We start from the raw sequence: 16649 nt of genomic DNA on the forward strand, positions 1-16649 counted from the left end.
ATCTGCAGCTGGAGTGAAAACAGTGCATTCGGTGCAAATGTGGTCTCCGGGCGCCACCCCCAACTCCCAACGAGGCTGTGGCCCTGAGACCCTCTGTAAGGATGTTTTGTGGTGGAGCCAGGCAGGAGATGCAAAGGTTGGTCCCCAGGATGTGCAGGAAGGAGGATGAGTGGGGAGGGCCAGGAAGCCCAAGGCCTGAGGAGGACCCCAGCGCATCACCTCTGATGCTTGCATGGAGGCTTTTGTGCCCATGGGGTCCTGGGCTCCCTACAACCACAGCAGGATCTGGGGGAGAGAAGGGAGAGGGTGGCCCAGCCAGGCCCCATAAAATCCTCTTCAAAACGCAGCCACCCCGGGGTTCTGGCACAGACGGACGCCCATGGGGCAGGCAGTGCCTGCACAGGACGGGCACCTGCCATGTTCCCAACAGATAACAGGACAACTGTTTACCCACCCTAATCCCGAGCGCTGGGCCCTGGCCCGTCCACAAAACTCAAGGGGCTGGAGGTCAGGGGGGTGACGTCAGGGGACACAGAGCCCAGGAGAAAAGGGGAGACCCCCGCCGCACCTGCCCCCACCCCTGCAGCCCCTACAGCTCTGCTCCCTGGGATCTACACAGACCGGCTTCTGGGCTCCACGCAGATGAAACCCCAGCCCTGACAACAGTGGTTCCACCTTCTCGTGGAAATCATGGGAGAGCTGGGGAAAATGGTGCCCTTTCCTTCCCGGCTCTGGGCGCTCCTGGCTGGGGAACCGCAGGGTCAGCCTAATGACAGCAGACCAAAGCCGTGGTTTCTACATCAAAGGGAACAGGCCATTGTTGACAAATAGCTCATTTTTCAGAAGAAAATGTATTCCTCCTTTGTAATATTTTCATCTATTCATGATGAGGAAAAAGCAGTAATTTTCACCTCAACTGAAATTCTCTTGGTGCCCTAAGATAGCATGGGGTTTCTAAATTTGCTCTCTGGTGCCCCAGAAAAATGACGTAAATTAGCACCTACAGAACTGAAATTTGGCCGTCCCTGGGATCTTCAACATCCACAGATGGTGGACTAAACACAGGTGCAAACCACGTGACACTGGACACAGGTGCAAACCCACGCAATGCTGGACACAGGTGCAAACCCATGCGACGCCGGCAGGTGCAGGCACAGGTGCAAACCCACGCAACGCTGGGTACAGGTACAAACCTACATGACGCCAGCAGGTCCGGGCACAGGGGCAAACCCACACGACGCTGGCAGGTCCGGGCACAGGTGCAAACCTACACGACGCTAGACACAGGTGCAAACCCATGCAACGCCAGCAGGTCCAGGCACAGGTGCAAACCAACACGATGCTGGACACAGATGCAAACCTACATGATGCTGGACACAGGTGCAAACCTACGCGACACTGGCAGGTCCAGGCACAGGTGCAAACCTACACGACGCTGGACATAGGTGCAAACCCATGCGACGCCAGCAGGTCCGGGCACAGGTGCAAACCAACACGATGCTGGACACAGATGCAAACCTACACGATGCTGGACACAGGTGCAAACCTACGCGACACTGGCAGGTCCGGGCACAGGTGCAAACCTACACGACGCTGGACATAGGTGCAAACCTACGTGACACCGGCAGGTCCGGGCACAGGTGCAAACCAACACGACGCTGGACATAGGTGCAAACCTATGCGACGCCAGCAGGTCCGGGCACAGGTACAAACCTACACGATGCCGGACACAGGTGCAAACCTACGCGACACCGGCAGGTCCGGGCACAGGTGCAGACCTACATGATGCTGGACACAGGTGCAAACCCACGCGATGCCAGCAGGTCTGGGCACAGGTGCAAACCCACGCGATGCTGGCAGGTCCGGGCACAGGTGCAAACCCACACAACTATGGCAGGTCCAGGCACTCAGTGGCCACTCAAGGGGCAGGGTTTTCTCTCTGTAACAAAATCTCCTTGAAAAACAAAGGTCCACACTGCTTCCTGGCCAGGGGCTTTCAGTGTCCGGGATTTGGGGGCGATTCTAGACTCCTTTTGAAAAGAGAATACAAGTTTGTGGAAATTGTCACACCCGTGGTTCTGGGCGGCTGGAGTGAGAACTCCTGAATTTGTCCAGGAATTAATCCTAAGCGCCCGCCGGGTTAGAACAGAGTTGCGTCCTCTCTCTCCATTCACAAGTGCTTCACCCCCGAGTCTGGTGACAGGACAGGGGTGCAGTGGACAGGGCGGTGCCCAGGTGTGGGGGCGCAGGCAAGGCTTGAAATGCCCCCAGCCGCTGGCCCAGGCCCCTCGGTGCCCAGCCCACCTTCTGGTTCTGTCACTGGTTCTCTCCTTAGACTTGGCTTCCCCTCGTCCCCGTCATCTCTTGTCCCTCCTTCTCTCGCTCTTGGCCTCTCTCTGTCTCTGCGTCTGTCTCTATGTCTCTCCTTCTGTCTCTCTGTATCTCTCTCCCTCTGTCTCTAGCTTTGTCTCTTCATCTCTGTCCTTGTCTCTCTGTCTCTGTCTTTCTGTGTGTGTGCCCGTCTCTGTCTCTGTCTTTTTATCTCTGTCCTTGTCTGTTTCTGTCTCTGTCTTTCCCTCTCTGTCTCTGTCTCTCCCTCTCCATCTCATCCTCCTCCCTAGCTGTGCATATCTCATCTCTTCATCTCTGCTCCACTCACCCTCCCTCACTGATGAGCTCCCTGAGCTGCTCCTTCTGCCTCCCTCCCTCTTCCCCAAAGCCTTTCCCTCCTCGGGTCCTGCCGCCACACTGTTCCCTGCATGGAGCCTGCAGGGGCTCAGTTCCAGGTACTGTCTGCTTCTGCGTCTGAGTTCTGACCTCCAAGGGCTCACCGGTGCCGCTTGGCTGCAGGGTGCCTGCCACGGTGAGGTGCACTCAGGGCCCCTTGGCTGCAGGGTGCCTGCCACGGTGAGGTGCACTCAGGGCCCCTTGGCTGCAGGGTGCCTGCCACGGTGGGGTGCACTCAGGGCCCCTTGGCTGCAGGGTGCCTGCCACGGTGGGGTGCACTCAGTGGCCCTCGGTGGTCCTGGGGGGCCCTCGGTCAACAGCCCTTGTTGGTTTAGCAGGAGGGGGAGGGGGGGCAACAGTGGTCCCGACGATGACAGAAGTGGTGCCACCACTCGGAGCCTCTGCCCTGGGCCAGGCGCAAGCAGTGGCATGGGGACACAGGCTTTGTCAAGAAGGTACTTGTGTATCTGCCAAAATCAGACCTGAGCATAGACCAGGATGTCGGTGCTAAGGCAGGAGCTGCTTCAGAATTGCACCGCACTTGCCGTTTGAGTGGAAGTGTATGTTACGCTAATGATTCCAGACCATAAGCATCTGGACCATGCATTATTTGTACAGAGAGACCATCTGATAACGTATGTGTTCATCTGTTTTGTATCCTGTACAAAAGCAAAAATTAAACCTAGGGCTTAAATAACATTCAACATAAAGGACCCTTCATACACAAATACGGATGAAATACTCTAAGTCAGGGAGTTAATGACAGTCAGGGCTCTGTGGAGAGTGGAGTCTGAGGATGCAGAGGTGGAAGTCGCCGTCCGTGAAGCGGCAGGAGGACACACGTGGCTGTGGAAATGACCTCACGCGAGGCACCGTGCCTGGCGCAGGTCGCACAGGAGCCAGCATCGTCATCCTGAGGGCCATGATGAGATGTGCAGCCAGTTTTGAAAGTTGGTTGTCAAATAAGTCATTATTAAAAACTAAATTACATAAACTTAGAACTAAATTATGGTAAAACAAAGGTAATAGGTACTCAAAACTCACCACTCCAAATTATTTTACTGTTATTTGTGCTCTTGAAATTATTTACACCTCTTGTATCTGTGTGGTGGAAATACCACAAAATCCTGCTGTTTTCCAAACCCCTTCATCACTGCCCAGACCTGCTCAGTGACCTCACACTGAAATCGGCCACAGTGATGGTGCTTATGCCATTGAAATTGGAAAGCTACACACACATGCTGCTTGCTTTCTTTCGAGAGCTGATTGTTGGCAGCATACCACGGTCTTGTCCAGAAATAACATATTTGAGGCTGCTGGGAGTCCACTGTCTGAACCCAGGAGGCCCTCACCCTCCTTAGAATCCATCCTTCCCACCAAACTCTAAGCTTCTGGCAGGTGGGGACCTTGTCTCATTCCACATCATGCATTCAATGTCTGGCACGGTGGGTGCGGGAACATAGCAGGTATACATAGATTGATAGATGACAGACAGATAGATAGAGATGACAGATAGATGATACAGCATATAGCAGGCATACATAGATCGATAGATGACAGATAGATGGATAGAGATGACAGATAGATGATACATAGATTATAGATTAGATGACAGTTGATAGATGATAGATAATAGATGATAATAGATGATAGATGATAGGTAGGTGATGATAATGACAGATGATAGATGAAACTTAGATGATGATGGATTAGATAGATGATAGATTATAGATTAGATGACTGATCCGATAGATGATAGAAGATAGATGATAGATGGATAGGAGGGAGGGAGGGAGGGAGCCATGGGAGGCTGAGCCACAGCAGGAGGGGACAAGGGCTTTGAACCCCTCACAGCGCCATTGGCAACACCTTGGTGGGCTGTCAGGGACAGTGCCCGGAGCCTCCCTGGCACAGGCTGGTGAGTGGAGCCTCTGCGTTGCCCTGGTGCTAGCTGCAGCAGCCTTCAAGCGCCGGCTGACTTGGCTATGATGGCTCCACTGAGACTCGTCCCGAGGAGACGTCTACACCATGGGGAGGCCCCAGCGCAGGAGGGGGCTGCTTCCAACCGTCCCCACCTTTCCATCTGCCTGAGGCCTGCGGGCCAGGCTTCTTTACACCCCCAGGAAGTACAAAGTGCTCCACACGGTCAGCATCCAGGAACTGCTCACTGCGCTCATGAACCAAGGAAACCTGCTCTTTTGTCCGAATGGCCACGACATGAAATAGGAATCGCTGCGACGTGATTGACGATGCCCTGGGAACTGGAAGTTGAAAGGACTGCAAGCTTCTGATGTGCCACGCAGACAACTTTATGGAGGTGAAGCACGTGTCCTCTGCTCAGCCACTAACTTTGGCCAGGGCTCCAAAGGTATGTGTGCTGCTCGTACGTTTTAGGGATGTGCTAAAACCAGTGAAACCTACGGATTTTCTCTCCTAGACAGCACGAGTCTCATCCCACACGAGGCCGGGAACCTGTGGTCATATTTGCTTCGTCGTTTAGAAATTTCTCTAGGAATAGATGCAGTTCTATTCGAGCAGCCATGAGATAAATGTCTGGCTGGCTTTTGATCTCCGACTTTGTGCCACTTTCATGTATTAAAATGAGAATAAATGGATAGAATTGTATATATCATTAAGGTACAGAAAGTGTGTCCGCCAAATAGGTCATTCTCTTTGCAGTTTCCCTTTGATATGAATGAAAAATGATCTTTTGTATCAAAAGATCTAAACAAACAACACAGCTACATTACTTCCCACCTACAGATCAAAAGTAATGCATAGGCATCACCTTTAGGATCAATAATACCTGTAGTAATATTCTTGGGTGACAGCAGACCTTCTTCTGGGTATGGAATTCCATGAATAATAATAGATTTCACTTCACAATGTCAGTGGTAAGATCAGTTTACAGCAAAATATGAAAGTGTGTGATAGAAATCTTGAAATTTTTACAGTGGCTTAGAATGAGCCGTAAAACATTGTGGAGAAGACTTTTTTCACATTTCCTTACACATCATCTGATGTCCCCTCTGTCCTCTGTGTGGGCTTCTGGCCGCCTCCTGCAGCCACAGTCGATCAGTGCACCAGGGCACGGGAGGGCACTCGAGTTGGGAAAGGGTGTGGATGTGGATGTAGGTGACAATGTGGTGTGGGTGTGGGCAAAGCTGTAGGTGTGGGCATAGGTGATGGTGTAGGCGTGAGCATGGGTGTTGCTGTGGGTGATGGTGTGGGTGTGGGTGATGGTGGGGGTGTGGGTGATGGTGTGGGTGATGGTGTGGGTGATGGTGTGGGTGTGGGTGATGGTGGGGGTGTGGGTGATGGTGGGGGTGTGGGTGATGGTATGTGTGTGGGTGATGGTGTGGGTGTGGGTGATGGTGTGGGTGATGGTGTGGGTGTGGGTGATGGTGTGGGTGATGGTGTGGGTGATGGTGTGGGTGTGGGTGATGGTGGGGGTGTGGGTGATGGTGGGGTGTGGGTGATGGTATGTGTGTGGGTGATGGTGTGGGTGATGGTGTGGGTGATGGTGTGGGTGTGGGTGATGGTGTGGGTGATGGTGTGGGTGATGGTGTGGGTGTGGGTGATGGTGGGGGTGTGGGTGATGGTGGGGGTGTGGGTGATGGTGGGGGTGTGGGTGATGGTATGTGTGTGGGTGATGGTGTGGGTGATGGTGTGGGTGTGGGTGATGGTGTGGGTGATGGTGTGGGTGTGGGTGATGGTGTGGGTGATGGTGTGGATGTGGTGGGTGTGGGTGATGGTGTGGGTGTGGGTGATGGTGTGGGTGATGGTGTGGGTGTGGGTGATGGTGTGGGTGATGGTGTGGGTGATGGTGTGGATGTGGGTGTGGGTGATGGTGTGGGTGTGGGTGATGGTGTGGGTGATGGTGTGGGTGATGGTGTGGGTGATGGTGTGGTGTGGGTGTGGGTGTGGGTGATGGTGTGGGTGTGGGTGATGGTGTGGGTGATGGTGTGGGTGATGGTGTGGGTGATGGTGTGGGTGATGGTGATGGTGTGGATGTGGGTGTGGGTGTGGGTGATGGTGTGGGTGTGGGTGATGGTGTGGGTGATGGTGTGGGTGATGGTGTGGGTGTGGGTGATGGTGTGGGTGTGGGTGATGGTGTGGGTGTGGGTGTGGGTGATGGTGTGGGTGTGGGTGATGGTGTGGGTGTGGGTGTGGGTGTGGGTGATGGTGTGAGTGTGGGCAAGGCTGTAGGTGTGGGCAAGGCTGTAGGTGTGGGCATGGGTGATGGTGTAGGCAGGGGCATGGGTGTGGGTGATGCTGTGGGTGACAGTGATGGTGCAGCCATCCCCATTCCTAAGGGCTGAGGCAGGTTACCCTGTGCTGATGGGGTTGTGATTCCCTCTCAGGCTCCCTCAGTGTTGCTCTGGGGATCACTGAATGAGTCGTTTGTCTCCATCCGGCGTGTCTCCCACAATGCACACCTAATGTTCTCTGCCATTCAGAAGGATCTGGGGGTATTGGCAGCCACACGCCCCTCACTGCGTCTGAAATCCACCATGGTCTCTGGGGACCCACAATGAACCACAAGAGGATACCCTGAGCCTGTTTGCTGGGCAGAACCCCCACCCTGCCTGCCTCGGTGCCCTGACAGCACTGACCACTCAGGCTCCGGGGGCCCCAGCAGAGAAAGCTGTGAGCCAAGCCCCTGCTCAGAAGCCCCTCTTCCTGGGCCAAGGGCCTGTGACCATCTTGTCTCCCCTGACAAATCAGGCCCTCCCTGTGGCACTTAGAACTGTGTCCTCACATCTCAGGGGCTCGGCAAACACCACTGACTTGATGATTACGTGACCACTTAGAGCCCGTGGGTGCCGTCTGGTGGCTAAGACCAGCCCAGAGGAAATGGCCTGATGTGCAGCCAGGCCCACTGGGGGTCCAGGCCATGAGAGGACGCTCTAGCGTCCCATGTCCCTGAGGCACCTGTCTGCCCAGGGCCTCGTGCTGATGCAAAGGGGCTGGGCAAGCAGGGAGGCGAGAGGATGGGAGGCAGGGACAGAGCCCAGCACAGGGCCCGGCTGCCTGCACTTGAGTGCTGGGGCCAGGGACAGACACGCCTAGGTGTCCTTGGCATCCTCTGTGACCTCAGGGGCAGTGGGTGCTTGGAGGACAGGGACCCTGGGGGGTGGCACCAGCCACATGCACCCAGGGGAAGCACTACCCAGCAGATGCCTTTTCAGGCTCTGGCCTCCAGAACTGGGGGAACATCCCTATTTCAAGCCACCCCACTGTGGTTGTCCCACAGCAGCCCTAGGAGGCTGGCACTGGCGGGTGAGAGAAATCACCCATTTGGTCTTCAGGAAATCAGAGAACAAATAAAGTCACAGTAAACTTGATTCCTGAAATCCTACCACCACCATAGCCCTGGGAAGATGGGATGGAACTGCAGAAAGTGGGTGGTTACAGCTCAATGAGAACTGACCTGCAAAGCCACAAGGTAAGGTTAAGGAGCGCCCTGGAGACCAAACCCTGCCCCTGCATGGGATGAGGGTCGAACGCCACAGGCATAACAGTCCCATCCTGAAGGCCTGTGGATGCGGCCTGTTTTTCCAGCTCTATGGAGCCAGGCTACACTCTCACTAACAGCCAAACCCCAGGGTCCTGAAAGAATGGGGAAAACCGCAGAGGTGCTTTTAGCTTTTGTCTCTAAGAATCAAACATTGAGTGGCATATAAAAAATCTAAATCTCCTGGAACTAATGTTCCTTCAGATATGGTTTCTAATTTTAAGTACCTGAGCTTGATTATTGATCACAATGGGTCTTTAAATGAACAGATTAAAACTTTCTCCATGAAAATGAACCATAAGAAATTACAGCTGCTCTCTGGGGAATACGGCACTGGCTGATTTCTAAACCTAAATTTTAGCCTGTGCAGAGTGCCGTCTCCCCGCCCCCCACCGCCTAGAGATCAGCTGCTCAATGTTCCCTCAACAACAGCTTCTCAGGCCTCCCCTTGGCCACGCAGCCCGCCTGGGAACAATTCTGACACCTTCCTCCATGATTTGTTCACTCCACTGAGGTCAAATGAGCGATGCTCATTGTTCTCATCTCAGAGTGTAGGTCCTTCCTAACAGAACTGCTTTTAAACACCAGACCCAAAGTTCCCCCAGTCTGGTTTAAAAATATTTTTACTCCTTTTAAAATATAGATTGTACAGATTAAGACAAAGTCCCGCTCTTGTCACCCAGGCTGGAGTGCAATGGCGTGACCCTGGCTCACTGCAGCCTCTGCCTCCCAGGTTCAAGCGATGCTCTGCCTTAGCCTCCCGAGTAGCTGGGATTACAGGCGTACACCACCACTTCCGGCTAATTCTTGTATTTTTAGTAGAGACAGGGTTTCGCCATGTTGGCCAGGCTGGTCTCAAACTCCTGACCTCAAGTGATCCACCCGCCTCAGCCTTCCAAAGTGCTGGGATTACAGGGGTGAGCCACCGCGCCCAGCCTTAAGTGACATTTTATAACACCTCTAGTGAGGAAAGAAGCAGTGATCAATTCATTAACACTTATCAGATATAAAAAGTAATAATGAAAAAATCAGCAGCCCCGCTGCCTCCGCGGCTCTGCCCTCCTGCACCAGCACCACCGACTTCGGCCACGGCTCCTGAGACCAGAGCCCAGTTCCTGGGGGAACCCCGCCCAGATGCTATGGAGACGGCAGAGGGTGACAAGCCCAGCATCCGCAAGGTCAGAACTGGAACTCCAGTCAGGGGCACAAGAGAAAACACGAGGCCGGGCTGAGTGGGGACCTGGGACGCTCAGCAATGACCCAGACAGCGTGGACGCCACCAACCCAATACAGAGACGCAGAGACGGAGGCGCAGGGCTGAGGTCCCTGAGTCACAAGGCGTCATCTCACGGCCGCTGTCTTCACAAAAAGAACCAAAGGTCCCCGGGCTAAGTGAAAAGTGTCCTCTGTCCCCAGAACCAAGAGGCCCAAGAGTGGCCACCGCAGTTCTCTCAGACCGCACAGACAACAGGAGGAGACGTCGCCATACTCTCAGACCACACAGGCACGAGGGGCCACCGCAGTTCTCTCAGACCCCACAGGCACGAGGAGGAAACTCCGCTGTTCTCTCAGACCGCACAGGCGCATCCACACGGCAGAAGGTGCAGGTGGGGCAGCTGTGGCCTCCTGGCCCCGAGGGCATCCCAGCAAGCCAGGCCCGCCTCAGAGGCACAGGAGCTGTGGGACCCACGGTCAGGCAAGCCAGGGTGTCAATAATGCACCATCATTTATGTAACCAGTTCCCTGTTAAGACGCACTTAGGTGATTTCCCGTTTCTGTTTTGCCGAGCTTTGTCTGCTTTGCAATTACAAACAGCCCCTTCAAGACCGGCCCCGTCCATACATCAGGCGTTCCATTGAGAATGCAGATGCTGGGTGAATTCCTAGCAGGCATGTTACTGAGTTAAAAGGCTTTTGGCTTCTCTTTCACCTAGAAAGGCCCCCAGAATAGGTCTGAGTGGCCTGGAAATGGGGTGGGGCCTGTATGCAGAGACGTCTCAGGGTTATTACCTGTCTTGTCAAGAGGTGGGAGGAAGAAGGTGTGTGACAGGGTTTGGAGGTAGGGTGTGGAGGAAGGGAAATGTCACCCCCAGACCGGCCAGAGATTCGACTGTCTCCTGTGCTCTTCCAATGCCATGAAAGGTAGATACAGTTACTGTGACCCCAGAACCAACACAGAGATGGTGGTTCTCGAACTGAGCAGCCTCAGAGCCACCTGGAGGCTCCTTAGAACTTGCACCGCCGGGCCCCACCCCAGAGTTCATGAGCCGGCAGCTCTGGGGTGCAGCCAGGAATCTGCATTTCTATCAAGTTCTCAGATGATGCTCCATGGCTGGCCCAGACATCCCACTTTGAGGACCACTGAGAAGACAGTCACTCACAGCAGCAAGAGAAGAGTCAAGGGAGGCCCTACTGACCAGCATCACAACCTGACTGGTACCTGACTGTGTTGGCTCCAAATGTGCCACTTTGCTGCAGAAGTCCTCAACCCTGGCTCACATGAGAATCACGTGGGCGACACCGAGAAAGCTGATGGCCGCATTGACTCCCCAGTCACATCAAAATCCTTGGGGGAGCCAGGCCTCTGGAGATCCTCAAAGCTCCCAGATGATCCCAGCAGCAGGCCTGAGAGCCAGCCCTGCAAAGCTGCAGACGCCGGGCCGGGTGGCAGCTGAGGACTTTGCCGCAGGCTTCATGTAACTTTAGAGAGTTACATCTCCTCACAGGGCCGCATCATGGCAGCAAACCAAAGCGTCCAAAACAGGCAAGGGCGGTCCTGTTCCCTGCCTGATGCCGGCGCACTTGCAGGAACAGCCTGAGGTGTCAACCCACTGGAGACCTGTCTTTCCTTCCATTGTGGCCTGGAGGCTACAGCCTGGACTCAGTGAGCAGGTTGCATCTCCTGGCTAAAGAACGGCAGCCTTTTTCCAAGACCTTCCCCACTTATCTGTGGTATTTCAATGACTGACAAACAAACAAAAATATACTTACTTAGGGATTATCTATTTTGAAAACTAGACATGGGTTTTTTTTCTGTCAACATTGCAGTAATATCAGCTGTTTGAACAAAAGCAGAGGCATTTTTCCATTCAATCCTGAATGCTGAAAATTCTCCAACTCATATTCAGAAAGACATTTGGTTTTATTGATCGTGTTAGCAGAATAAGTTTAGCCTCTGGTAGCCAGGCAAGGAGAAGGTTGATTTCCTCTTTATTGTAAAGCTTATTAGGTGGGAACCAGAGAGAGAAGTTATTTGTCTTCCGACGGACCTGCAGCATCACAGCCACTCACATATGTTCCGGAAGTTTTATTCAAAGCCCGTGCTCTGGTGGCCTCTAACATTGAGGCGTCTCTTCCAGGAATCCCAATTTTACTTTTTAACTCGTGGCTTATTTCACGAAGGTGCTTTGTTACAGATGGTGGAAATATACCTTTCCCTGCTTTAATTTATAAGACATTTTAAGACTGCACTAACAGTCTGAGAATTCACAGGCCCACTGGGACCACGGAACATGGAGCCCTGGACCCTGCACGGGGTCCTTTCCTGGGCCTTGTTTTCCGGCATCTCCAAATCTGAGGAGGGGCATCTCACGTCCCAAGGAGGGCCATGCTGCTGAATTTCCTCCCAGCTTTTGGTCTGTCCTCTGGTCTCAGATTCAAGGGAACAAGCCAAATCCCTCAACCGCTCCTCAAAAATGTTGGCATTGGCTGGACGCGGTGACTCATGCCTGTGGTCCCAGCACTGTGGGAGGCCAAGGTCGGTGGATGGCTTGAGCCCAGGAGTTCAAGACCAGCCTGGGCAACACAGCAAGACTCTGCCTCTATGAAAAAATACAAAATAATTAGGCTGCAGCAAGCTATGGCTGCACCACTTGCACCACCATACTCCAGCCTGGGTGACAGAGACCCTGTCTAAAAAAAAAAAAAACACAAAGACCAGGTGCAGTGGCTCATGCTTGTAATCCCAGCACTTAAGGAGGCTGAAGTGGGAGGATCGCTTGAGCCCAGGAGTTCAAGACCAACCTGGGCAATATGGCAAAATCATGCCTCTATTTAAAAAAAAAAAAAAAAAAAAAAAAAACAGAACAGAAAACACTGCCCGTTGTTCCCTGAAATAAAAGCTCAGTTACAAAAAATCTCCTTTCCCAGGATTTGTTGCCATTCTCTGACTTATCAGTGAACATCAAGGAAAAGATTGACTCTGAAGAGCCACCATCTGAGATCCAGGCAGACACGCTGTGGAATCTGTGGAATGAAGGTCCTCGGTGACAGGCACTCTGTGACCTCTGACCATCTGAGATCCAGGCAGACACGCTGTGGAATGAAGGTCCTCGTGACAGGCGCTCTGTGGCCTCTGACCATCCGAGATCCAGGAAGACACGCTGTGGAATGAAGGTCCTCGTGACAGGCACTCTGTGACCTCTGACCATCCGAGATCCAGGAAGACACGCTGTGGAATGAAGGTCCTCGGTGACAGGTGCTCTGTGGCCTCCGTCTCATCCTACCCTTCAGAGCGCCTGACCTCGCCCCTCTGGTAGACGCTTGCGCATCCAGCGGCCAGCTCTTCCCTTGCTTTCTGGGAGAAACACCGTGACTTGTAGAAATGACCACAATATTTTTTAAAATGAAGCTATGCAAATCTGATAGACTGAAGTAAATGTTTCATAAAACCAATGACTGTTTAAATTGTAGGACTAAATTGTTTGTCTATAAATATAACCTTTTATATTCCATTTGAGTTTTATGTAGATGAGCACATTACTTTAATGACCTGCATTTGCAGAGGGAGACAGGGAGAGAAGCTCCCCGAAACCCCCACCAGCCAGATGGCTGCCTTTTCTTGCATGAGATTAAAAGATGTTTCTCATTCATGGAGATGCTTCTGAGGCAAATTAATATCGCTGGCTAAATTGCTTGTGTTTTTGGAATAAAATTTAAAGAGAACTTTTTAAACCAATTGGTGTCACAGGTTCTCAGAGAAGATTACTCTCCAGGTAGATTCGGTAATTAATGGAAAGAATTCTGTGTTAATTGACTGCTTCGGGAAGGGAAATGTAATGACTCCTTATTAATCATGAAAAGAGACGCTGCATGCGGGGATGGCAGTAATTGCTCTAACAGTGGAGAAATGTTAATTAATGAAAAGAACAATGATGTAAGAAATTGGCTACATAACGCTTGCTGCTGAAGGAGGTAGGATTTTAAGCACATTATTTAGAGTGGAAACCATAGAATGTTGCCTCGAAAAACACACACATGGAACCTCTTGCCACCCAAATTTAAGGGGAAAAAATGTCAGTGCTCTTGGCATTTTTGCTTGAGGAAGCAAAAACATCCACCCAGAGCTATATTTATTTCAAACAAAATGACCTTGTTGTTCATCTCCAATCCGGGCTTCTGAAACCAAAATCATGCCCAGACCAAAACAAGGTCATTTGTTAATGTACTTTCAACACAATAGGTCATTTTGACTGCTAAGGACAAAGGGAGTACAAAGTATTTTTCCCTAAACTAAAATAAACAAATTCCATTTATAATATTTCCCAGCTAATATAAAGAAAAATTCAGATTCACTTTTGGGACAGAGTATCTTTTTTAAAAAATCGAATTCTAAGTCCCAGAGAGAACATAACAGCCTCCACTCTAACAACTCATTTTCAGAAAAGAGAGCAGCGTTTGTCAGCACACGGGCCTGCGGAGCCCAGTCCCAGGCAACAGTGTCCCCAGAGCCCCCGTGATGGCTGGGTTGAGTCTGGGGCACTCCCGGGAAGCCCCCCCAGGGCTGCACGATGGGAAGACTGGCAGGTCCTCAGGACCAGGCCGCAGATGGGCAGAGAGGACCGGGCTCCCTGGGCTCCCGGTTGGGGGGCCCTGCTGACCGCTGGCTCTCCCCACAGGTGGAACGTCCTGGGGCTGCAGGGCGCGCTCCTGTCCCACTTCGTGGAGCCCGTGTACCTGCAGAGCATCGTGGTGGGCAGCCTGCACCACACGGGCCACCTCGCACGCGTCATGAGCCACCGCATGGAGGGTGTCGGCCAGCTGCCCGCCTCCTACCGGCACAACCGGCCTCTCCTCAGCGGTAAGAACCCCCATCCCGGGGGCCCTCCGCCTCCTTCCCACCACCAGGCCAAACGCAGGTGTGCCCGACAGTGCCATCCCTGGCAGACTGCACCCATGCTGGCTAGTGGCAATTTAGGATTTAATGGGCAAAGTCCTACAATTTTAAAAAGGAAAAATGATGAAAGGTTTCAGCGTCTCTCTGCATATAGCAATAGGCCAGGTCCTGATGTGAATTCGCGATTGTGTGATGGTGCTGTTTTCACAGCGGTGTCTGAAGGAGCTCTGAAAACAGAATCGCTAGTGCTGGGCTCACCCAAGAGGCCCCACCTGCCCACCTGGCCGCCCATAGGAGGCGATGCTGAGGAAAAGCCAGGTGGGTGAGGAGGGGCAGGGAGAGGGGGGCGCCAGGGCCACGTGGCCAGAGCGGGTCTTCGGGACCCAGAGCCCCAGGCCCTCCACACCCTTCAGAGACTGCAAGGTGACTCCGCGGGTACTGGGCCAGCTCCGCACCAGGATTCCCCACAGCCCAGATGTCCTCAGAGACCCGAGCCTCCCCAAGCCTCCACTTCCCCACGTTACCTGGAGCCTGCCCAGGCTGCCTGGCACACAGCCAGTTGCAAGGATGAAGAGTCCCTTGGCAGCTGTGAGGTGCCCTAGAAAGACCAGGGCGTGGTCTCGGGAGGGTTTTGTGAAGGACACACTGACAGGAGGTGACTCCTGGCCTTTCACAGGAACAAAGGGAAGTAGGGGGAGGGTTTCCTAATCACTGCCAGCCTCATGCTGGGGCCTGCAGAACACCAGGTCTTTGAGTCAGCCTCCCTTGCTGGAGTGGGAGAGCTCTCTGAAGGGCCTGCCTGTGGCAGAATCAGGCAGATATGTGGGGGAAATGGAGAAAACCTCTGCCCCAGAAGGAGAGTAACACCACGGGCTTGGCGGGGTTGGGTCTTAAACCAAATCACCTGAAAGAGAAAGCAGGAAGATAAAAGAGTGGTTTCCTGCTGCAGCTGAGAGTCACTGGGCCTAGGATTTCTTCCCAGGATTCTAAAACTGCTCTAAGTTATAAGAGCAGGGGTTAAATAGGGCTTCGTGGGGGCAGGAGTGGGAGTTTTTTGGAATAATTTGTGCAAAGCACCTAACTGTGCTGCTCGATTCTCACACCAGCCAATGACAAAGGTTATTATCTCTGTTGTCTCTTTATTTATTTTTTTATTGAGACAGGGTCTCTCTCTGTCACCCAGGCTGGAGTGCAGTGGTGCTATCTCAGTTCACTGTAACCTCTGCCTCCCAGGTTCTAGTGATTTGCATGTCTCAGGCTCCTGAGTAGCTGGGACCACAAGCACGCACCACCACACCCAGCTAAATTTTGTATTTTTAGTAGAAATGGGGTTTTACCGTGTTGGCCAGGCTGGTCTCGAACTGCTGGGCTCAAGTGATCCACCCGTCTCAGCCTCTCAAAGTGCTGGGATTACAGGCATGAGCCACTGCACCCGGCCCCTCTGTTGTCTTAATGTGGGATGGGAAGAGAGTCAGAAATTCAACACCTCACCCAAAACCCTCATCGGTAGGGAGCAAGGACTTGAACGCAGATCCGATTGGTGGTAAACCCCTGGTTCCTTCGGCGTACCACTCTGCATCCTGGGCAGTGCGGCACAGTTTCTTAGGGCAGCTGTCCGTGTTTCTAATCACACAGTAACTAACAATGCGAGACAGGCCTCGCAGGAAGAGGCAGCAGCTAAGGGAGGGGCAGCCGCTGCTCCCACGTCGTCACCAAGACACTCAGTGGCCGCCGTCTCCCACCAGGCGAGGGCCTAAAGGTGCGCCTCCAAGTCACAGCCCATACAATCCTATGCATTGTTGAAATGGCCAATCACTGCAGTGATTCTGGACCCAGTTTCAACCTCTTTCTTGCTTTCCTGTTTGCTTTGGTTCTTTCCCCTATTTTTTCTTAAAAGTGACGACTCCTTACTTACTGTGGTTGAACAGAAAAAACCGCTCTGGAGTGGGCCCCGAAAAGCCCTGGAATCACCGGCTTGGGACTCAAAGCAAGTGTTCCCGTGCTGGGGGCCCCAAAGGCCTCAGTGCAGTTCTTAGATTTCTGAGTTAAACCTGAGAGGATTTTCACCTGTTTGACGAGTGGGCCCTGCACTCTTTTTCTGTGCATTTTCCTTAGGCCATCCTCATTCTGTGTCCAGCACCTACTGAAGGGCTTATTTAAGCTTGCTCAGCACAAGGAAATATGGAGTACAAATGCAACCACGTCCTCCCCAAGCCACTGTCAACGGAGCAAGTTTTGCCCTCCCTGGGCACTGGCTTGTCACCCTTGGCAGCCAGTCTCCCAGTGCTGA

General features: G+C 52.8%; 1 protein-coding gene across 1 annotated transcript in view; it reads left to right on the forward strand.

The window, feature by feature from the left end:
- ADARB2 (adenosine deaminase RNA specific B2 (inactive)) overlaps nucleotides 1-16649 on the forward strand; it is a 536653-nt gene that overhangs the window by 501800 nt on the left and 18204 nt on the right. The window contains exon 8 of the mRNA XM_030819367.1: nucleotides 14142-14323. Coding sequence (XP_030675227.1) covers nucleotides 14142-14323 — 182 coding nt within the window. The remainder of the gene's footprint in view (nucleotides 1-14141; nucleotides 14324-16649) is intronic.

Source organism: Nomascus leucogenys, chromosome 9 (genome assembly GCF_006542625.1).
Source record: "Nomascus leucogenys isolate Asia chromosome 9, Asia_NLE_v1, whole genome shotgun sequence".
Lineage (NCBI taxonomy): Eukaryota > Metazoa > Chordata > Mammalia > Primates > Hylobatidae > Nomascus > Nomascus leucogenys.